Source organism: Clytia hemisphaerica, unplaced genomic scaffold (genome assembly GCF_902728285.1).
Source record: "Clytia hemisphaerica strain Z4C2 unplaced genomic scaffold, Clytia hemisphaerica genome assembly, whole genome shotgun sequence".
Lineage (NCBI taxonomy): Eukaryota > Metazoa > Cnidaria > Hydrozoa > Leptothecata > Clytiidae > Clytia > Clytia hemisphaerica.
In genome coordinates this window covers 636127-658818 of record NW_027104146.1, presented here as the reverse complement: position 1 = coordinate 658818, position 22692 = coordinate 636127, and the positions used below count along the sequence as shown (strand labels likewise).

The following is a 22692-nucleotide window of genomic DNA, read 5'->3' as shown; positions in this document are numbered from 1 at the left end:
ACAAAAATGACGAATAAACTGCTTATTGACGAAATTTTTACTAGCCGATGAATATATTATTGGCCGACTAAATTAGTGTTCGTCGAAATCTCCACCGATAAGGTACTACAGTCAATTCTCTCTAGTTCGAATCTTTATTCCTCGGATCTTTCTGTAATTCGAACTCTTGAATCATAGTCATTATAAAAACACTGGTCTGGAAGGCTTTTGTCTCTTTTTATTGTTAAACGATGGAGCTTACGTACCAAAATCGATTTATATTGCAAACTTTTTGATCATGTGATTAGAAAATAGACCAATCCCAAGATGGGATTTTGGTAACGTGATCAAAAAGTATGCAAATCGCAACTTGTCTTTTGTTTGTAACAAAAGAAAACTAAACAAAAAGCTAAAAATACATTGCCAGACCGGGGTTTTTTATAATGACTATGCTTAAATATTGGTCCCTTCAGCTGAAAAGTGGTTTAAAACTCTCTGTAATTCCAATCTTTCTCTAATTCGAATAAAATCTATGGTCCCTTGAAGATCGAATTGAAGAGAGTCAAGCGTACAAGTATTTCAACAGATACTCACGGATTTTTTAGGTTTATTTTCCACGGGGAGCGTGTTTACAAAAATGACCACCAACAAGACGAACAAAATTGAGCTCTTCATTTCTGTGTTTTGTTGTGCTGGAAAAGAAAACAAAATATTTAATCGCAAATATTTGCATTTAGGTCTGTAGAGAGTGTTTGTCTAACAATTCCAGGCCACCTAAAGAACGACAAATAACAAATAAAGAACGGCAAATTTTGCCATTCCTATCCCTGACCATTAAAAACGAAATAATGTTTTTTTGGTCCACTTATATTGCGCTAAATAACTAAAATATGGTTAAAACGACAAACTACGCGTGCTTTCTAATTCGATCTTTGATTGTCGATTAATCTTTAGATGAGCTGACTCACCCGTAAAATAAACATTGAAACGAGAAAGATTCAAACGGCAAATAAGTAAATCACAAAAGTTCAGCCATAGTCCTATAAGATTATATATGTTTGACCATACTGTCAGAATTTTCATAACTAAGCCCCAGACACCAATCTTCTTGACTATTTTAATACTGATCTCTTTTAAATGACTTTTTTAGGATGAAATTCGCAAATGTAGTTGCCATGAGGCAAGTTTTCGTTAAAATGAAATTCCAAATTGCAGTAATCCGTAAAGTTAAAGTTAGCTCTCATCCTCAGCAAGATATAGGTCTCAAAAACAAATTCAGATCATAAAACTAGGCTAGCTGCTATCTGTCTAGCTCATATAATCATCATTTCAAAAAGCGGAGTAAATCAAGAAGACACAAGAAAAAATGTTATATTTGATCTATTTGTCACTTTGTAATCATATCTAAAACATCAGAACTATGAAAATTGGCTTAGTCAAGTGAACCCTTCGCAAAGTCTTTAATTGATCAAAACTTTCTCTCGCCGTCAAAAACAATCCATTCATTAATTAACTCGCTGACATGAAAAAAAAAAAAACTTGAAAACTTCTCTAGATACCTATACCACCCTTTACCCAGCTGGCAAACAACGTCGTTTCAACGTTCATCTAATGTTCACAAAGTCCATATAACGTTAGTTGAAACAACGTTGTGTACCACCCTCTATGAAACATAAATTATAATTCAAATATTGTGCAAAATACTTCTTAATATAGTATTTTTATACTGCTCAAGTCTAAAACTGAATAATAAAACGGAAGATTTCTCTATAATGCGTAAAAGCACCGTAGGGTAGATCTGAAATGTACAGATACCGGGATCTTTTTAATTTTACCGCATATTTCAGCAAAGATGAAAATTTCTACCGGCGGTCACCTGATAACGTCATACGTTTTCTTTCGTAAGAACCAATAAGATTGGCTGATAATATTGTTCTAATTGTTCATGATTTTCAGGCCTAAAAGTATTAATTATGCTCACTTTGATCTTTTGACTTAAAATCAACTTTTTCTTGTGAATTCTGATGCTTGGGATGTTTTTAATGTTTTCCTTAGGTTTTAGCCGAGATTGATCGTCACGTTCTTATAAAAAAGCATCATTACATCAAGGGGCCCAACAGCTGATTGGTTGAAAGTGACGTATTGACTGATTTTACGTCACTTACAACCAATCAGCTGTTGGGTCTATGATGTAATGTATATCATGAACATCAGGAACTGTCATTTGCAAAATAAACGTGACGTAGAGAGTTTAAACTCAAAGGACATCCTGCTCTTAAAAATTATTTATCAAAGCTTTAACTTTTAAGAGAATATAATATGAAGTTATTGAATGCTGACTTCCTTGTTCGCATTTATGAACAACACATTTCATATCTTCCTTAATACCAGAAGACTTTTCGAGTATATGATAGAAATTGTATTGAACTGAAAGTGTCTGATTTATACTTCATTAAGAGCAACATGGTGAGGTTTTAACAATCTCATCGAGTCGGTGATTTTAAACTATGGAGACAATTACTTCTATATCATCTTAAAGGACCCCAAGATGTGAAATTTTTCGAACCCTTTTTTTAGTGAAGTTTGCAAGAACTGACTCGTCGCAATTTTTTTGAGAATTTGTTAAAGTTCCGGTACAGTCACCTCTCCTTTCCGAGTAGTTCGATTTTCAAACTGTCCGATGAAGAGGTACAAACCAAATTTTCTTTTTTTTATGATAAAAAAGTGGTCTGACAGGCTAATGAAGAGGGACATCTCAATTTTTATCTTAACTTGGGGTCGGAAAGTAGAGTTAGGAGCTGAGGAGCTGAGGATCAAAAAGCTTGCGAATGGCCAAACTAGGCTGAAAATATAGCCATTGTACCCCTCCAAATAAAAAATACGATCAAATCAAGTAGAAAGCTTAAAAACGTCATTATCGCCGGAACTTTAAATTCTGCAAAACGCTAAAATACCCAGAAATGCCAACATAAATTCTGACCACCATTGTAGACGAAAGAGTTATGTGAGTCACGCTACCATTTTCAAAACTTTCAGCACCGCCTCTGTTCTATGACCCTTTCTCGAAGAAGAACAGACGACTTTCTTTCTCGAAAAAAAAATCAAAATAATTCACAACAAATTTTTGAAAGACTGTCTGCATCTTTTTACTGTGGATTCAACCCAAAAAAATGACCCCAGCTGGCACACAACATTGTTTCAACGTTTATCTAATGTTCATAACGTCCATATAACGTTAGATGAACGTTGAAACAACGTTGTGTGCCGGCTGGGTCAAAGTGGATTTCTTCCACTTGTCCCTGTGTTCATCGACGAAATCCAAAAAGCTGTTTCCTTTTATATGAATACCATTAACAATAATTAAACTGAATATAACCATAGATTTATAAAGCAGCCAAAAAAAAGTGAATATCGGAAAAAATATTGTTATACTATTGTTTTCAAAAACCCGCAAATCTTCTGATTGGTCAAGCGCTGAAATTCTATTGTAATGTCACGTGAGCTAGAATCCTACCTAACCATGGCACACTTTTCAGCAAAAGTACGCCATCTAGCCCTTCGGGCTTTATAAATCTATGAATATAACCACGGGTCGGCTATTTAGAACCATCATAAACGAAAAGCGATTAAATGATTCTCTTCATCGAAAATGAACGCTACTGATCAAAGTTGACCTTTCTGATTCATAAACCCACGTTTTGGAATATCAAACAAGAATTTGCGAAAATATCATTCTAATTGATTTTAATCCTTCATACTTTTGAGTCCTAACTACAAGTCTTGACCTCTTTTCGGCTTTCCTTTTTATAAGCATTTCCAAAGGCTCCTGGCATCCTCCAAAGATTTCCATTTTATATTTACAAAGACAAATGACTATCTACCCAGCCGGCACACAACGTCAAAACAACGTCCATTTGACATTCATAACGTTCAAATAACGTTATTTGAACGTTAAAACAACGTTGTGTGCCAGCTGGGTAAGAAAAAAGCCCAAAGCCGAAGAAAATTCTCAAACGGGTTTATTTGCCGAAAGGAGTTTTACTATCACTGTAACGGACGATAACATCGTCTATATTTGCTCTAAATGCAGTTTTACAGAGGTCAAATGATAGTGTTTCAGCAAAGCATTTCCAAAGTTAAGTTACACACCCCTGTCTCACAGCCCCGGTGGAACTTTTTTTCTCAGTGGGGATAAAAATTCCTTTTGAAATCCCAATGGATATAGGAATTCCTTTGTTCCAAGGTTGAAAAATTCAATGGCAATGGTTTTGAAGTGCAATTTTTAAACATTGAATTTCGAATGGAAATGAAATAATTAATTTCCAAGTGGGGCTGAAATTCTAAGGTATTCTCCCACCAGGGACGAAATTTTTGTCAATCTTCCTAGTGTGGCTGGACTCTCAGTGGGTCTGTGACACAGGGGTATAGTTACAGTATGGAGAAAACACCATCTTCGCACGTTTCACTGCGAAACGAAATAAAGACATTCTAATGGTTAGAAATGACGTAAAAATTAAATATAACCATTAAAATGGCCTCATTTCGTTTCGAAAAAAAAAGGAACCGAGCTATGCCAATGTGAGTTATATGATTAAGTTATATCATATAACAGACTATCACGAATTAACAAGGCACCGTAACTAAACATCTTGTAAAGGATGTTCAAGAACTTCCCAAATTCTTTTCTCTGTAACGACAACCGTTCGCAAATATTTCATCATGAATCTTTTTTATAATTTTCCCATTTCACTCTTATCACTTTTCTGGAATCTTTCCGCTATTTTTCCAGGGACGAACGGCATGAGATTGGGAAGGGTTTGTATCTAATGGTACGGAAAATCTTGTGTTTACTCACGAAACTGCTTAACTTTCCGAAGCTCATTTTTCAACTACCCGAAGTCCTGGTCTTTTTCCGCTAGTAAAGTAGCAAAGGAATCTTTCTGCGGAAATGGGACACTTGTAAAATACAATGGTATCAAACTAATTGATTTTTACCCTTCATTTAAATAAGTCTAAGCTATAAAGGATACTCAAGAACTTCCAAATTCGCTCCCAAACTCCTTTCTCTGTAACGACAACCGCTTCAAATAATTCATCACGAATTTGCTATCAAGTTTGATAAACAAGCGCATATCAGAGAATGTGAAAATGGAATTAGCCTGTAAGCCTGTTAACCAACCACAATCGTTCGTGTTGTGCAGTCCTGGGGCTAGACTAAACTGATTCACACTGGAGAATTATTTTGATTAGCTTAGCTTCACACTGTTTGATTTTAAGAGGCTTAGAAATCAAGGAGAAATGTAACACGTTTCATTTGCTTTTAAAAAAGAAACAGAATAATCTAAATAGCTTTATTTTCTAAAGTCTTTTATTAGCGGTAGTGGAAAGTCTTCTTCGGAAAGTCAACCACACTGATTAAAATAAAAAAACTTGTTGCTTTTCACTCCTTTAAATTTCCTTGAATGTCCTATTCTTAGGAGTAGTTGGGTTTTACGAATACCATTTTGACATCCAAAGAACTTTTAATGTTCTGAAAAAAAACAAGTTCTAGAATAAATACAGTGGAGTCTCCATAACTCAAACGCACATGCGAGACACAAATTTGTGCGAGTTATAAGGAAATTTCGAGTTACAGAGTTAGGTTTATAAGGCATTAGCGAGGTTAAGCAAGTGTTTATTTAGACCATTCAAAGCGATATCGTAGGCCTGTACATAAGATTTCACTTGCATAGTTTGTTTTGGCAAATGTACAGGCCCCGGGGGGGGGGCAGTGGGTTTACCAACTGACGGTATGTGCGGCGAAAAAATTGGCTTTTAGAATCGCACCCTTACAGTGCAGAAAAAATTCATACCCTTACAATGCATTTTTTCAAATTTTAAACTCTTTTAGAGCACAAAAAAATCAAGATTTTCGAGCAAAAATTTGCAATTTTTCCCAGATTTGCTGATATTTCCACCCTTACAGTGCATTCCTGATGTTTTGAAAAACATACCCTTAACCGCCGCACATACTCGTCGGTCAATTTGCCTGACTGCCCCCCCCCCCTGGGGTACAGGCCTGGGGTATCACACTTTACAGTCAAAATAAACCCATGCTTAACCTCGCTAATGTTGACTGAAGGGACCATAAAACTTGTTCAAGTTGAGGAGACATTTGAGTTATGGAGACTCAAGCTAAAAAAGAGACTCCACTGTAACCCCATATCTAATTTCTAGAAAGAAATTATCACCAGCCAAATTACACACTTTCATCTACACAGCGGCCATTAAAGTCCCAAACATCATCCAATCTATTAACCCATTAACTGTTCCCTTAATGCAAAAAAACTTCGAACAAATCGCCTCACAGTGCTAACAGGAAATCAGAAATCTTTTGAAACTTAATACTCAGGAACATCCGTTTGAGGGATTGGAAAAAATGGTTTCTGATGGTAATCTATTAAATCATTATTTACTCGTTTGAATAGGTTACACAGCTTCAAGTCTTTTAGATACGGAAATGAAGAAGGCTATATTGAAACAAACGATGTAAGGGAGTATGCTTCGCGTTGAGTTTAAAAGCCCCGGAGGAGCCAAAGAGGAAACTCTTGAATGGTAAATGAATACACCACTTATTCCGCATCCAAAACATGTGACCTGCTAGTTTTTTAAGGAAACACCAGATTCAAAAAAGAATTTATCTCTGGAAAAATGAACTGTGTAAAAACAAAAAGGGCTAGGTTCAATCCGTCACCCAATAAGTAGCGCAAACCCTAAGGCTTCACTTTTTCTTGCTTTTATGAAAGGTTGAAGATTCTTGAAGGCTCCCATCAAAGCTGTCTTTTGCATAATACAAACTTTCAACCCTACCTCGTTAGCATACTTTTAACTAGTGAGAACCTAATCTCCGAGCAGATTCTGATATTCCGCGCATGGCATGTATTCATTCTAAAGGCCATGGCTCCGTAAAAGAATCTGCCCAGGTTGGCACAACGCTCTGATCTTTAAATACTAAATATAACAAAAAGTTCTATTCCCATCAATTTTCGATTCTCCCAATCGAAAATTGATTAATTAGTCTGTGGGTGTAGTGAGCCGTTCTGTAGCATTTTGTTTAGAATTTTGTTCATACTTTTATCACACACGAGTGTGTATTAAGGTCTCGATGCTATTTAATGGTACACCGCTTGTTTTGCGGTTTCTCTACTTCTAACTAGCACCATTTTGTGTATCCACTTTGGGCAGGAAATGAGCCTTAATTGCATTTTCATTTCCTAAATTACTTAATTTTTGAGTTGTCTACCTCGAGATGATTATCATGTAAAAATTGTTTCAGAAAAATTCAAAATAAGAAATGACTATTGGTAAAACCATAGAAACTTATAGAATAATATCATTATTGTCGAACGTGCATACCGCTTTGGCTCAGCTTAAGTATCTTTAAAGTCACTTGCAGGCCCAATTGTAAAATTGATAAAAAAAATTTCAGCCAAATTGATCCGACCATTTTTGAGGTCTCTAGCCTGCCCAAAAGTTTTGAGGTGACTGACATACATACAGACTGACTGACATCACATTCTCAGATTCTAGCTCAACTGAAGATGAGAACTGTAAAAGAATTTAGATTAACTTACCCAACCTGCCATCCATACATCCCGCATCACTTCAAAGTGGTGTTTAACTAAGAGAAATAATTGAAGAACATTTCCTGGCTGGTTCAACCCTCTGTATAATCGAACCCCCCCTTATCTATAAAATTCTCAGACACCCCTTTATAACCAAGGTCGTAAACCCTTGGATAAACTTTTGACAGGAATTTTCTCTTCAAAGAACAAATAACTAGAAACAAAAGAAGCAAACAAAAAACACAAAAAATTATAAATTAATTTGGTAAAAAAGTTTTAAAACACTCCCCCCCTGTATGACTAAACCCCCCTAAGGGCAACACCCTAATAATTGAGATTTTTTCGACCCCCCTCTACAGGGTTGTCTGAGAAATTGAAGACCCCCTAAAAAAAGGAGGGATGAAACTATGAAGAAGTTCTTAGAAACAGTTCATATTATGTCTCTTCGTTTTGATGACAGAGGAAGCACCAAATCCACTACACGTTTTTTTTTTTTTTTATAAGAACAAATTTAATATATATTTCAATTCGTTTAGAAATTTAAAAACACACTACTGCCAGTTTCACGCTTAATGCGATCAACAGGTATAAAAATTCCTCTGTATAAGATGTAATCTTCAATTACCACCTGGAAATATATGTCCACCCCTCCCACCGCCCGGCCACCCTCTTGTATTGATATAAAATGGAATGACCCATCATAACAGCTTACCTTGTTGTGCAGTCTTTTTTGTGAATTCTCTTGGAAACTAATGAAGCTTAAAAAGAAATTAAGTAGTTTTACCAGAGGGTATAAATAGAAAATGAAATACCCTCTACAAAATACCAAAGTTTAAGCCATCTTAAAATTTTACCTTTATTATACTTGTGATGGTCAAAATGGGCTCAACGGGCTTTACTGGACATACTTGAACACTTAAACTTCCAATTTTCACATGACCAAGTTTCAACTGTGTGCGGAAGGGAACAATTTCGGGCGAAATTCCCGCCAAAACTGAGTCATCGAACTCAGTGCTCAAAATCACAGATATCTTATAAAAAACACTAGAGCTACTCCGTCCCTAGCTGAAGCAAAAATAAACCGCAATTTTGAAAGAAGTGACGTTGTAATTTAGCTTGTGCGATCCTTTAAATTTTGAAAACATTGTAGTGTCAAAAAACTTCTTTTAACAGTGAAAAAACAAGGTTTCTACTGTGACCTACTTTCAGCAAGGATGGCGCATTATTTTGCTTTACCTGTCGTTGCTTGGGAAATACAGAGCAGCTCTATCTAGTGTTTTATATAATAGTGTTTTATATAAGATATCTGTGGTTCAAAATATAGTCGAACGTGCGCAACGCACTGGGCTCAACTTCAGTGGCTTCAAATTATTCATAGGCCCAATTGTAGACCCCAAGATATTGACCCAAGGTAAAAGTGTGCCAAATTTCAGCCAAATCCAACAATTTTCGAAGTCTGCAAGCTGCCCCAAATTTTTAGCCTCGTTTTGGCGAAAAACTCGTCCCCAGGCCCCAAAAATCAAAATTTTTGAAAAATGAAAAATAAAACCCCAGATATTCGCCCAAGGATCCGACAATTTTTGAAGTCTCCAGGCTGCCCCAAAGTTTTGAGACATACACACACAGCCAGACACACAGACACTCAGACATTCTCAGATTCTAGTTCAACTGAAGTTGAGAAGAAAGTATAGTTACCATAAGATAAGTGCTGGCACAATCAAGATGGTAGCCATGAGAAGAAAACACAAGCCACGAAACTTGAACGTCTTTTCAGTGTACGGGTAGAGTGAGTTAAAAATGCCGGCACCGAGAAGGGTACATAATGTTTCCAATGTTGCTACGGCTGAGAAAAGCGCTCCTAAAAACAGTTAAAAAGAATGAGAGAATTAGTAATATGACGTTATCAAAGCGTCTGGAAGATTTAAATTATTAGTTGTTTCCGCACTCTATTAGGGCGGACGTTTTTAGTTGAGGGATCCTTTGGTCCATTACTTTTTGATAACTAGTTGGCGTTGATAAGTTGACCGGTGTAAAGTCACACTCTTCATTGTTTGCGAATCTTAAAGCAACCTACCAGATTCCCATTGTTTTGGAGAAGTAAAAAATGGATTGGATAATGTTTTCTTATTTTCAAAATAGGGTTTTAAAAACCCGTTATTAGAGCAGCTGTGATGTTGTTTGTTTTTTTTTGGGGGGGGGACGTTGTACTCTGTTAGACTACCTTTGCCCATTGTGGATTTTGTTATTAACAACTTGGTTTCTGCATACACCCGGAGGGGGGGGCAGTCAGGCAAATTGACCGACGGGTATGTGCGGCGGTTAAGGTATGTTTTTCAAAATATCAGAGATGCACTGTAAGGGTGGACTTTTGAAAAATGCACTGTAAGGGTGGAAATTTCAGCAAATCTGGGAAAAATTGCAAATTTTTGCTCGAAAATGTTGATTTTATTTGCTCTAAAAGAGTTTAAAATTTGAAAAAATGCACTGTAAGGGTATGAAATTCACTGATTTTTTTCTGCACTGTAAGGGTGCGATTCTAAAAATCAATTTTTTCGCCCCCCCCCCCCCCCCCCCGGGTGCATACAGCTTACTGAGGATTAAAGAATTTCATGCTTAAAAAAGAAGAATTAGTATAAAGCAACAAAAGTGCTAAGCATGTAAAAAAAACGTTTTATTTAAAAATATTAGAAAGGTATAATAAGTAAGTGTTTTATAATAAAAAGCGGATTTCGGGAGATCGTGAAGAAAGCTTGGATATAAAAAATAAATAATTTAAATCAAAATGTCAGTTCAAGTTGACCATTTTAACAAGCTTGTATTTCACTTTATAGTCATATGTCCCATGACCTGAAAATTCAATTCTACCCAAAGTGCATAAATATCTGATGGAGTTTGGTTTGATGTTTATTTAACAATAAGTAGTTAAATCGTAGTTTAATTTTAAATCGTCTAAATCACTTATTCCGCCCGCGGTACTACCGGGGCGTCCCGCCTGCAAGTAGCCTTACTTCTCACTTGGTTCCGTGCGATATTGGCTATACTCTCAAAGCACAAACAACGTTTAAGATGGCGGTGTTCAAGTCTCAGAAATTTTTTATTGTGCTTCAAGAATCGTATTATATCCTTCGCTATCGATTCGAAAACATCATGTAATTGAGAGCAGTGGATACTTTGAGCATGGAAGTTCGTAGAGAGTAAAGTATTTTGTGCATTGGACCGTTTACTTTGCAAAATAAGACACTGTTTTGTAGTGCAGTATAATGGGCATTTAACAATCTCGTATTCATGTTGAAACGAGTTGAGTATGAGCTTTGTGGTGTCCTGTTGTAACGGATCTTTTGTCAAAGCGTTACAGAAGGAATTTTGTTAGAAATACATGAGACACCAACCAATGAGATGCCAAATGACATGCTGAAATGGCTAGTAGGGAGATTGCCGCTGCTGGGCATGGTGGGATGTTGGCCTAGGAGATTGTCGCTGGAGATGCTGAGATGTTGGCCAAGGTGATTACCGCTGGATATGCTGGGATGTTGGCCAAGGTGATTGCCGCTGGATATGCTGGGATGTTGGCCAAGGTGATTGCCGCTGGATATGCTGGGATGTTGGCCAAGGTGATTGCCGCTGGGGTGGTGTTTCGAGAGAGTATACTTAGAAATAGCTGTCTTGAAGACGGAACTGATGAACTACATTTTAGTTTGGTCTAACTAAAACTTATCACACCTGACCACTTAACTTATTCTCAAATATTGCATGGCATGTTCACTTTGACATTTTGACAAATGTTCTTGTGTAAGGAGAGATAGATATTTCAAAGTACTCATAAAAAAACAACACATGTTTGAAACTTCAAATTCAGCTGGGTGGATTTTATTATGAGATTCGACAAGAGGATAAGAATTCATGGCTCAGGCAGAGCTCAAATACTCTCCTTTACATCTATTTTACAATATAATCTTGCACTGAGGCCCCCTTTTGGTTTGGATTAAGGTCATTAAGAGGTTAAACTATACTTATATTATACTATTATAGTTATTTGATTATATATTAGCTAGTTTCTGATTTATATTTATATCTAACTATATTGACTGAGTGTATAGCATAGTCATGAATTTCTATCTAGAGGCAAGAATGAAGAGCCAGTTAACATAAAGGGTCAGCAACAAGTAATCAAAATTTTGTACAGACAAGTAGTGTATCTAGAGTATTTGTTGATCAACTAGATTTTTCTTCTTCAGAAGAGGCTGGTTTAAATGGACAGAAGGCGAGTCAAGGCAGAAGATTGACAAAAGCCAATACAACTCAAGTAGAATAATATATGGAAAACCAGGAAATCAGTGTTTTTGTTTTAAAGGGTGACAATTTAGTTGAATAAAGCTTGGGCATAGAAGATGAGCTAACAATTTTCTGGAAATATTCCAGACCAAAGTATACACAACATTAACAGGCATAAAATGAAAGTTTAAGGGAAAGTTCCGTTTATTTACGCATCCTGCAAAATCAGTCTTCTTTCTGCAGTAAAATTAAATCTTGGAAAATCATGAAATTAGTTCTTGGTTAATTCAAAGGCTAGGCCAGTGGAACTCCAGATGTTACAATAAATACGAGAGCTTTGTGAGTGTGTTATGTGGGTTTATGTCACAGGCCGGGTCCTCGTTAAGGGGAGTCACTTCTTTGAGGGAATTTCGAACGGCGGTTCGGTTCTCTCAGAAACTTCGACAGCCGTCTGGTAACCTCGACGGTGGTCTGGTTACCTCGACGGCGGCTTGGTTTCAACCCTAAAAGTGTCTCAGGTCGGGTCCTATTAAGGGGAGTCACTTCTTGAGGGAATTTCGAACGGCGGTTCGGTTCTCTCAGAAACCTCGACGGCCGTCTGGTAACCTCGACGGCCGTCTGGTTACCTCGACGGCGGCTTGGTTTCAACCCTAAAAGTGTCTCAGGTCGGGTCCTACTCAAGGGGAGTCACTTCTTTGAGGGAATTTCGAACGGCGGTTCGGTTCTCTCAGAAACCTTGACGGCGGTCTGGTTTCAACCCAAAAAGTGTCTCAGGTCGGGTCCTACTCAAGGGGAGTCACTTCTTTGAGGGAATTTCGAACGGCGGTTCGGTTCTCTCAGAAACCTTGACGGCGGTCTGGTTTCAACCCTAAAAGTGTCTCAGGTCGGGTCCTACTCAAGGGGAGTCACTTCTTTGAGGGAATTTCGAACGGCGGTTCGGTTCTCTCAGAAACCTTGACGGCGGTCTGGTTTCAACCCTAAAAGTGTCTCAGGTCGGGTCCTACTCAAGGGGAGTCACTTCTTTGAGGGAATTTCGAACGGCGGTTCGGTTCTCTCAGAAACCTTGACGGCGGTCTGGTTTCAACCCTAAAAGTGACTCTGAGATCGATGTGTGAGTGTATTGTGTGATGAATGTTTTATCGTTTCCTAGGGATTTTTCTAAGCTTTTTAAGTTACATTCATTGTAGTACTTTAGACTGGAATTATTTAATTGAAATTTTATAGGAATTTAGGGGTACCTGGTTCCCAGATAGCTAGGTGGTAGTTGGGTTTCAGTCATCAATATGGTGGGCTGGAAAGCTGGCAAGATCATCATAGTTTGTATTATCGCAGGCTGAGTTCGTTTTCTAATAGACTATGAAAGGTAGTTGCTTGGCTCACGTGGTACAGGGCAAGTTTTTCGTCACTACCTCTCACAACGCTCAGTGCTTCGGTGGCGTGATGCAGGCACAAGTTATTTATTTTTTGTGTTTTTCTTTTTCTGTAACTTCTTCATTTTTAATGGTACTAGGTTATTGGCAAGTAAGAATATCAATAGAACTACCAGTGGCTAGATAGTTGTATATAGTCGTTTAATCAATTTAGATTTCATCATATTTAGGATTTATCATATTTAAAACTGTTTATTTTTTATTGGTTATTTCCTCCCTTTTATTGTTATGTTGTCTGGTCAGTCTGCAACCATTGTCTTGTTTTGGGGATACCTTCGGTTGGGACTAAATTTTCCCCAAAACTGATTATGGGTTAGCCAAATATGTGAACGCCAAACTTAATTGGAAAATATCTCAATCTATTCTACTCCCCTCCAAACAGATGAACGAATTTGGAAATTAAATGTTTATTTAACAATAAGTAGTTAAATCGTAGTTTAATTTTAAATCGTCTAAATCACTTATTCCGCCCGCGGTACTACCGGGGCGTCCCGCCTGCAAGTAGCCTTACTTCTCACTTGGTTCCGTGCGATATTGGCTATACTCTCAAAGCACAAACAACGTTTAAGATGGCGGTGTTCAAGTCTCAGAAATTTTTTACCTCCCTCCCGCCCTACAGATATTGGTTGCCGGCAACCCTATTTCTAGTTTATGTTAGTTTATCACTAGCAGGGGACTAAATTTTCCCCAAAACTGATTATGGGTTAGCCAAATATGTGAACGCCAAACTTAATTGGAAAATATCTCAATCTATTCTACTCCCCTCCAAACAGATGAACGAATTTGGAAATTAAACAGTGTTTTTACATTTGTGGTCACTCATCGGTTTTATGTTATCCAGTCTGATAACATTGATGCTAACTTCATAGGTTCTGTGAGACGAATAATTGACAACTTCGAAAGTTGTTGAAGTCCTTGATTTCTGGTTCGGTTTCTCGTAAATATCCCTCTTTATGAGACTCAAGTATTCTTTTTGTATAATTGAAATGCTTTCATTTGAAAAGAAGTCTTTACGCTTGATTGTGGGAACATAGTCTATCCTTGCTGGTAACAGATTGTAAGGTGTTAATAATTTAGGTGCACTTTTATTGGACGGTAAATTCAAATCACATATACACAACCTAAGATCATTTGGTTTAGTATCACTACATTTTTTATATCCGCCGTAAGGAGATATACGTGAGTAAGAAACGAGTTTAGTGTTGAATGTTTTCAGTTTCATTTTTCTTTGGTACAAGATTTGGAAGGAGAATTTATCTTCCGCATTACTAGATCCAGGCCCAGGTTTTGCTAACACATCGAAAGATAAGTCTATATTCGAACCAGCTAAAATAGTACTTAAGCTCTCGAAACCGGACGGGACTAACCGTTTACAGCGCCCCTTGGGTGACGCATCTGAAATAATATTATTCAACTGTCCAACTGCGAATTCAACGAAAGGCCAAAATAAGGTTTTATTTTGCTCAGTTTTACGCCAACCTTTACAAATACAATAACTGGGAGTCGATAACTCGACAGTACTACACGTTCGATTGGTAGGAACCTCTGTTAAAAGACCTTTGTTTTGGTAATTGGTATTAGCGAGATGTTTAACAGTGTGATGAAGGTCTATCAAAGTCACCATTCGAAGACGATTTCGACGTAGAGCGTCCATTGATGATTTCCCGATTTTCCCGACGACGTTTCCCGGTACGATCGTAAAGAAATGAGGATTAAATTGCTCATGACGTCCGTCTAACGTACTAGCGTATCCCGTATACGTGTTACCGTGATCCGCGAATAAGAACGTGATCGTGTTTTCAAGTTGGCTTTGGGCAGGAAATGAGCCTTAATTACTTTAATAATTTCCTAAATTACTTAATTTTTGAGTTGTCTACCTCGAGATGATTATCATGTAAAAATTGTTTCAGAAAAATTAGAAATGACTATTGGTAAAACCATAGCACAATTAGAATAATCATCATTATTGTTGAACGTGCATACCGCTTTGGCTCAACTTCAGTATGTTTAAAGTCTAATTGTAAAATTGATAAAAAAAGCCAATTTCCCACCAAAAAATGTTAGCCTCGTTTTCGTTTAGCGTTCTAAAAAATGCAAATTTGGAAAAGATAAAAAAAGACCCCAAGGGATTCGTCTGACCATTTTTGAGGTCTCCAGCCTGCCCCAAAGTCTTGAGGTGACATACAGACATTATCAGATTCTAGCTCAACTGAAGTTGAGAGCTGTAAAAAAAATTACAAAAATATTTGTTCGCATCTTTTCAGATTGATGATTCTGGTTGTACCAAAAGTTTTTTTCTTCTTCGTTTAGATTAATAACTTACCAACAAAACTTGTCCAACCCATCATCCATCCGTCCGTCTGTATCACTTTAACGGTGTGTTTAACTAAGAGAAATTGTTGAAGTTGATCGCTATTCATGGAGAAATCCCTATCAATCAGAAACAGTTCATATAGCCCTTCGTTTTGATGACGAAGGAAGCCATAAGAACCACTACTAAATCCATGCAGTGAGACGATAGACGGATAGACGAACCTTCTCAAGGCATAAAATGATTCTTAGAAATGTGTGGATACCCCCTGGAAAATGGCATAATTTGCAAAAAAAATTCTTGGAAAGTTATTTTCATGCTTTAAAAGTGAGGGTGGATGAGCTAAAAATAGACTTTTACCCCCTGGAAGTTTTAAAGTAACCATTTTAACCCCTGGAAATTTTAAAGTAACCATTTTAACCCCTGGAAGTTTTAAAGTAACCATTTTAACCCCTGGAAGTTTTATAGTAACCATTTTAACCCCTGGAAAAATGAAAAAAATACTCCTTTATACCCCAAAGGCAATTCTTTCCGATTACCACCTGGAAATAAATGTTCGTCCACCCTCCCACCGCCCGGACACCCTCTTGTATGGATATGAAATGGAATGACCCAGCTTACCTTGTTGTGCAGTCTTTTTTGTGAATTCTCTTGAAAACTAATGAAGCTGAAAAAGAAATTAAATAGTTTTACCAGAGGGTATAAATAGAAAATGAAATACCCTCTACAAAATACCAAAGTTTAAGCCATCTCAACATTTTACCTTTATGTTACCTTTTGATGGTCAAAATGGGCTCAACGGGCTTTACTGGACATATTTGAACACTTAAACTTCCAGTTTTTACGTGACCAAGTTTCAACCGTTTGCGGAAAGGATCAATTTCGGGCGAAATTCCCACCAAAACTGAGTCATCAAACTCCCTCTCTTTTTCAAGTCGTGTATTGACGTTGGAAAATCACAACTCTCATTATTTCCATTTTTGTGGACAAAGTCACAGATATCTTATACAAAACACTAGATAGAGCTACTCCGTCCCTAGCTGAAGCAAAATAAACCGCCATTTTGAACGAAGTGACGTCGTAATTTAGCTTCCCAGATCCTTGAAATTTTGAAGTCATCGCAGTGTCAAAAAAGTTTCAACAGTGAAAAACAAGGTTTCTACTGTGACCTACTTTCAGCAAAGATGGCGCATTATTTTGCTTTATTTGTCGTTGCTTGGGAAATACAGAGCAGCTCTATCTAGTGTTTTATATAAGATATCTGTGGTTCAAAATATAGTCGAACGTGCGCAACGCACTGGGCTCAACTCCAGTGGCTTCAAATTATTCATAGGCCCAATTGTAGACCCCAAGATATTAACCCAAGGTAAAAGTGTGCCAAATTTCAGCTAAATCCAACAATTTTCGAAGTCTCCAAGCTGCTCCAAAGTTTTAGCCTCGTTTTGGCGAAAAAACTCGTCCCCAGGCCCCGAAAATCAAAATTTTTGAAAAATGAAAAAACACCCCCAGATATTCACCCAATAGTAGGGGGCCAAGCCCGGTATCCCGTGACATCTTTTTTACGACCTAACCAGTTTTAGTTTATTCCAAAGAATAGTATATTACTAGATATTTTTGAGAGAGAGAGGGCGCGGATTAGGCCCAGGAAAACTTTTTGTGACGAAAATAGTGACGCCATAGGCAAAACTGCAAGGGAAAAAAAGGGTTAGGAAAATAGCTTATTTTCAAAAGTCAAAATAAACGAAAATGATTGGTACCATCTAAAAGAGCATGAAATTCTGAGCAAAAAAAATATATTACAGCAACTCTCTGACTAAAACACACAAAGAAATACAGCCGCTTGAAGTTCAGAAACATACCGACGTCAGTACGATCAAGACACAAGATTTGACGTCAAATCACAGTAGAGCTGACAATTAGTTGGTCTTAAAGTTGAGAAAAAAGTATAATTACCATAAGATAAGGGCTGGCACAATCAAGATGGTAGCCATGAGAAGAAAACACAAGCCACGAAACTTGAACGTCTTTTCAGTGTACGGGTAGAGCGAATTAAAAATGCCAGCACCGAGAAGGGTACATAATGTTTCCAATGTTGCTACGGCTGAGAAAAGCGCTCCTAAAAACAGTAAAAAAGAATGAGAGAATTAGTAATATGACGTAAACAAAGCGTCTGGAAGATTTAATTTATTAGTTAGTGTAGTTTTCTATCTTAAAATGGGGAGAAAATTGACCAAAAATTAAAACTATTTTGTTAGGGACCTAGTTGTTTCCGCACTCTATTAGGGCGGACGTTTTTAGTTGAGGGATCCTTTGGTCCATTACTTTTTTATAACTAGTTGGCGCTGATAAGTTGCCCGGTGTAAAGTCACACTCTTTATTGTTTGCGAATCTTAAAGCAACCTACCAGATTCCCATTGTTTTGGAGAAGTAATAAATGGATTGGATAATGTTTTCTTATTTTCAAAATAGGGTTTTAAAAACCCGTTATTGGAGCAGTTGTGATGTTGTTTTTGTTTGGGGGGGAGGGGGCGTTGTAATCTGTTAGACCACCTTTGACCCATTGTGGATTTTGTTATTAACAACTTGGTTTCTGCATTCAGCTTACTGAGGATTAAAGATTTCATGCTTATAAAAGAAGAATTAGTATAAAGCAACAAAGTGTTAAGCATGTAAAAAAAAAGTTTTATTTAAAAATATTAGAGAGGTATAATAAGTAAGTGTTTTATAATAAAAAACGGATTTCGGGAGATCGTGAAAAAAGCTTGGATATAAAAAAAAAATAATTTAAATCAAAATGTCAGTTCAAGACCATTTTAACTAGCTTGTATTTCACTTTATAGTCATATGTCCCATGACCTGAAAATTCAATTCTACCCAAAGTGCATAAATATCTGATGGAGTTTGGTTTAACAGTGTTTTTACATTTGTGGTCACTCATCGGTTTTATGTTATCCAGTCTGGTAACATTGATGCTAACTTCATAGGTTCTGTGAGACGAATAATTGACAACTTCGAAAGTTGTTGAAGTCCTTGATTTCTGGTTCGGTTTCTCGTAAATATCCCTCTTTATGAGACTCAAGTATTCTTTTTGTATAATTGAAATGCTTTCATTTGAAAAGAAGTCTTTACGCTTGATTGTGGGAACATAGTCTATCCTTGCTGGTAACAGATTGTAAGGTGTTAATAATTTAGGTGCACTTTTATTGGACGGTAAATTCAAATCACATATACACAACCGCCGTAAGGAGATATACGTGAGTAAGAAACGAGTTTAGTGTTGAATGTTTTCAGTTTCATTTTTCTTTGGTATAAGATTTGGAAGGAGAATTTATCTTCCGTATTACTAGATCCAGGCCCTGGTTTTGCTAACACATCGAAAGACAAGTCTATATTCGAACCAGCTAAAATAGTACTTAAGCTCTCGAAACTGGACGGGACTAACCGTTTACAACGCCCCTTGGGTGACGCATCTGAAATAATATTATTCAACTGTCCAACTGCAAATTCAACGAAAGGCCAAAATAAGGTTACATTTTGCTCAGTTTTACGCCAACCTTTACATATACAATAACTGGGAGTCGATAACTCGACAGTACTACACGTTCGGTTGACAGGAACTTCTGTTAAAAGACCTTTGTTTTGGTAATTGGTATTAGCTAGATGTTTAACAGTGTGGTGAAGGTCTATCAAAGTCACCATTCGAAGATGATTTCGACGTAGAGCATCCATTGATGATTTCCCGATTTTCCCGACAACGTTTCCCGGTACAATCGTAAAGAAATGAGGATTATATTGTTCATGACGCCCGTCTAACGTACTAGCGTATCCCGTATACGTGTTACCGTGATCCGCGAATAAGAACGTAATTGTGTTTTCAAGTTGGCTCATTTCCGTGATAAAGTCCGCGAGACCGTGATCAGCTCCTTGTACACGGTAACCGCCGTAATCGTGCGGGATACACAGCATTGAAAACAAGAATAAATTCGATGCCGTAGTTTTCAGCTTTTTAGCGATATGACGTACGTAGTACGTATTGTAGTTGAGCCCGTTATAAGTCTTTATCATCGTTGAAAATGTTCAGACTATCAGAATAAGACTCGATCATTTTGCATGAAGCGAACGTCAAACCTGAAACAGAAAAACAACGAAAATTTTAGCATGTTCCAATATCGAATGTTGGCTAAAGGTAACAGCATCCGGGTTGGTACTGGTGTAGAAAACGATGGATACAGTCTAAATACTTTCAAATATTGTTATGATAACCCCGAAATGACCACTTTTTGAAATTGCATAAGATTGATGCTGAGAGTGCACGGATATGATGAATACTGAAGACAAGAAAGACAGAAAAAGGGTTTAAGCGGACTCAACTAATTTTACAGAGCTAAATTATGTACCTGTATCGTCTATGGCAAATTTACTAATCCCTTTCACAATATTTGTCCATTTTCCACCAGCTTTTGCTATCCCGTTGAATCCCCATCCTCCCTTATAACACATGTCTTCCTGGTACACATTCCGATATCCAGATTGTCTCGTGAAGTTCAAAAGATTGTCAAGGTGTGGTTGTCTACTCCTCTGTTTTTTAGGTAAAACATGTCCTTCAAAGAATGCGATTAAATTCTCGTGAGTGTGCCCATGGACAGCTTGCATCATTTCAAAATCTAATATTTCAGTTTTGGTTGATTGGTCGCTGTTTATGTCGGTGATTCTTTGTATCGTCTTCGGCAATGAACGATAGAAATGCCGACGCGATAGTGAATCTAACCAAACAACATTTATGTTAATTTTAGCGGTACGATCAGATCTGTTCGTGTTTTTACGTTCTTTTTGTGGCTTGGTTTCTTTAAAATGCACTGAGTCAAAGTGTACCAGTTGTGTTCTAGTCTTATTTTCACCACAACTTAAGAATACAAAATCTTTTGCTATTCTCAATTTGTTGACGTGTTCTAGTAAAGCATTTTCGAGTGATTTGGAGTTGTTCAATCCAGGTTTGACAGCTTCATACCACCCCGTATCGTCTTTAAACACGTGTAAGTAAATTTGTTGATCCTTGTTACCACCGCATGCTTCAAAGTTACATTTAAATTTAACATCTTTTTCAACGAATTGGCAAATATTGACGTTTTCTATCCCGTCATTCTGTGACCCGCATTTGTGGTCTTTGTATTTATAAACATATTCCTTTGCTACGTATTTACAAGATTTTGGGGTCAGCATGTAAGGTTTGCAACTGATTTGGTCTTTGGCTTGGATTTCAATTTTGTGTGGGAGTGTTGGATGGGGACAAAGATCGGGCGGTCCAGTGGTGGTTGGTTTGGGCGTTGACAAAGATGTTGGATTTTCGGGCGTGGACTTGTTTTTTGTTGGCGTGGCGGGTGTTGTAGAATGAGCGTTGACTGTTGTTTTTGAAAACATTGTTGACGATTTTAGTCTTTGTGTTGAAGGTTTTGATGTTGCTGTAACTGTCAACGCTGGTTCACGGGTGATTTTTAAAATTGAAGAATTATTACTCGGGTCTTCGACTTCACTTGCATTGCTCAATCGCATGCCAGACAATTTCGGTTTAATAAAGAATTTCAACCTTACTGGATCGAAAGTTACATCACCATTCGTGTAAGCGGAGAACAAGTACAAAAGTCCATAGGAGACAAGTACCAACAGAAAAAATAAGAGATGCCGCTTAGAATTCATTGTAGGCGATTGTTGATTGGTCTGTGGTGTCACGACCACAAAACAGAGCGTCCGGTTCGAATTCCTACTCCGTTCAATATCACGTTAAGTTCATAGACAGCCTATACGGTTAGCCGTAGACCCCGTGTAAAGAATCGTCTTTAAGACCAAGATCATTAGGTTATCCACGTAGAATATTGATTTTATCTATTTAATCCACTTTACAAAAAAATCAAGCGGTGAATCGAACATCTCCAATAAATTGTAGCCACAATGAACATTAAAAAGGTTATCACTTTCAATAACAATCAATATAGTATTTTTCTCTTGCGCTGTTAATAAGCTTCTCGGCACATTTTATTACTAAACCACAACGCCACAGAAAATAGATGAAGTTTCATAAAGTTATTTTGGTGATTCATATGATAACTGCATACGTCTGTTTATTACACGCACTATAAAAATTTGCACATCAGAAATAAGATATTATAATTTTAAGGAACATTGCAAACACTTGTATGTCATATTTGGGCGGCTGCAATATCGTTTGAATCGTGTAAAATAACTAACCGTTTCAGCGTACTGGATGCGTTTTTCCTCATTTCGCTCGCCTTATCATAAATAAATATATTGAAGATGTACATAGAAAGCAAGAAACTCTTTTTCGTATCTCAAAAGAAAAATACATGAAGTTGAAGTAGAGAAGGAGATTGTTGCTTCCGATAACAGAAAAATCTCTAATAATCATATTCTTGGCAGAAGATTTTGCCTCTATTTTTTTCGATATATTTTCTTTTTGTCTTTTTCATTTATTTGTCTTATCTTAAAAGATATTTCGTTCGTTCGTTCACTCTGGCTAAAGCAAAGGATGGTTTCAATTTAACCCAGGATCTATCAATAGAGATAAAACGCGGCAGGTTTGTTTTAACACATTTGTGGAGCAAGCAGCTTAAAGTCATCTTTTAAAAGAACAAAATTAGAAAACGAAACTATAATAATTAGAGAAAAAAGCAGAACTAGCAGACACACAGCCCTACTTTAGCAATGAATGGCCGACAAAAATAGACAAAAATATTTCATCCAAAAATTCAATTCCATAGAAAACAGTCCCAAAAAGATTTCGTAGACTTGATCGGCCTAGCGAAAAAAAGCAAGAGCCCTAAGTAAGTAAATACACAATACTGTAACTTGTTAGCGAAGACAAATTTCATTAGTGTGTTAAACTAGAAATCATATTAAATACAGGTTAGAGTTTCAAACATCTAATAAATCTTCACCTCTTGAAAGTATTATAGTGAGAAAAAAATCAACTTTAAAAAAATTACGACGGATTACATTCCAAGCGAAATACATAATTTCTAAGCATAAAAAAGGCTTAAGGCATTGAAATTCTTGATATCAGAAAAAAACAAATCTTCTTGAG

The 22692-nt window shown here is 37.0% G+C and overlaps 3 protein-coding genes across 4 annotated transcripts in view; all 3 read right to left on the bottom strand.

Moving 5' to 3' along the window:
- Window positions 1-22692, bottom strand: part of LOC136813851 (proton-coupled folate transporter-like) — a 29514-nt gene that overhangs the window by 1442 nt on the left and 5380 nt on the right. The window contains exons 5-10 of one of the 2 annotated variants that reach the window (XM_067070345.1): window positions 17550-17712; window positions 16218-16263; window positions 15609-15671; window positions 9279-9441; window positions 8296-8341; window positions 7596-7639 (exon numbers count right to left, since the gene is read on the bottom strand). In XM_067070345.1, the coding sequence (XP_066926446.1) occupies window positions 15651-15671; window positions 16218-16263; window positions 17550-17712 (230 nt within the window). In that variant the 3' untranslated portion in view covers window positions 7596-7639; window positions 8296-8341; window positions 9279-9441; window positions 15609-15650. Of the gene's footprint in view, window positions 1-573; window positions 672-7592; window positions 7640-8295; window positions 8342-9278; window positions 9442-15608; window positions 15672-16217; window positions 16264-17549; window positions 17713-22692 lie in introns of those variants that run through there. The other variant, XM_067070344.1, reaches the window with a different exon arrangement.
- On the bottom strand, window positions 14076-15088 carry LOC136813934 (uncharacterized). The gene has a single exon (XM_067070448.1). The coding sequence runs from the start codon at window positions 14937-14939 to the stop codon at window positions 14076-14078; it is 864 nt and encodes a 287-aa protein (XP_066926549.1). The 5' UTR covers window positions 14940-15088.
- On the bottom strand, window positions 19587-21781 carry LOC136813853 (uncharacterized). Its single transcript, XM_067070346.1, has 2 exons — window positions 19994-21781; window positions 19587-19724 (listed from the first exon to the last, which is right to left on the bottom strand). The coding sequence occupies exons 1-2, from the start codon at window positions 21288-21290 to the stop codon at window positions 19645-19647; spliced, it is 1377 nt and encodes a 458-aa protein (XP_066926447.1). The 5' UTR covers window positions 21291-21781; the 3' UTR covers window positions 19587-19644.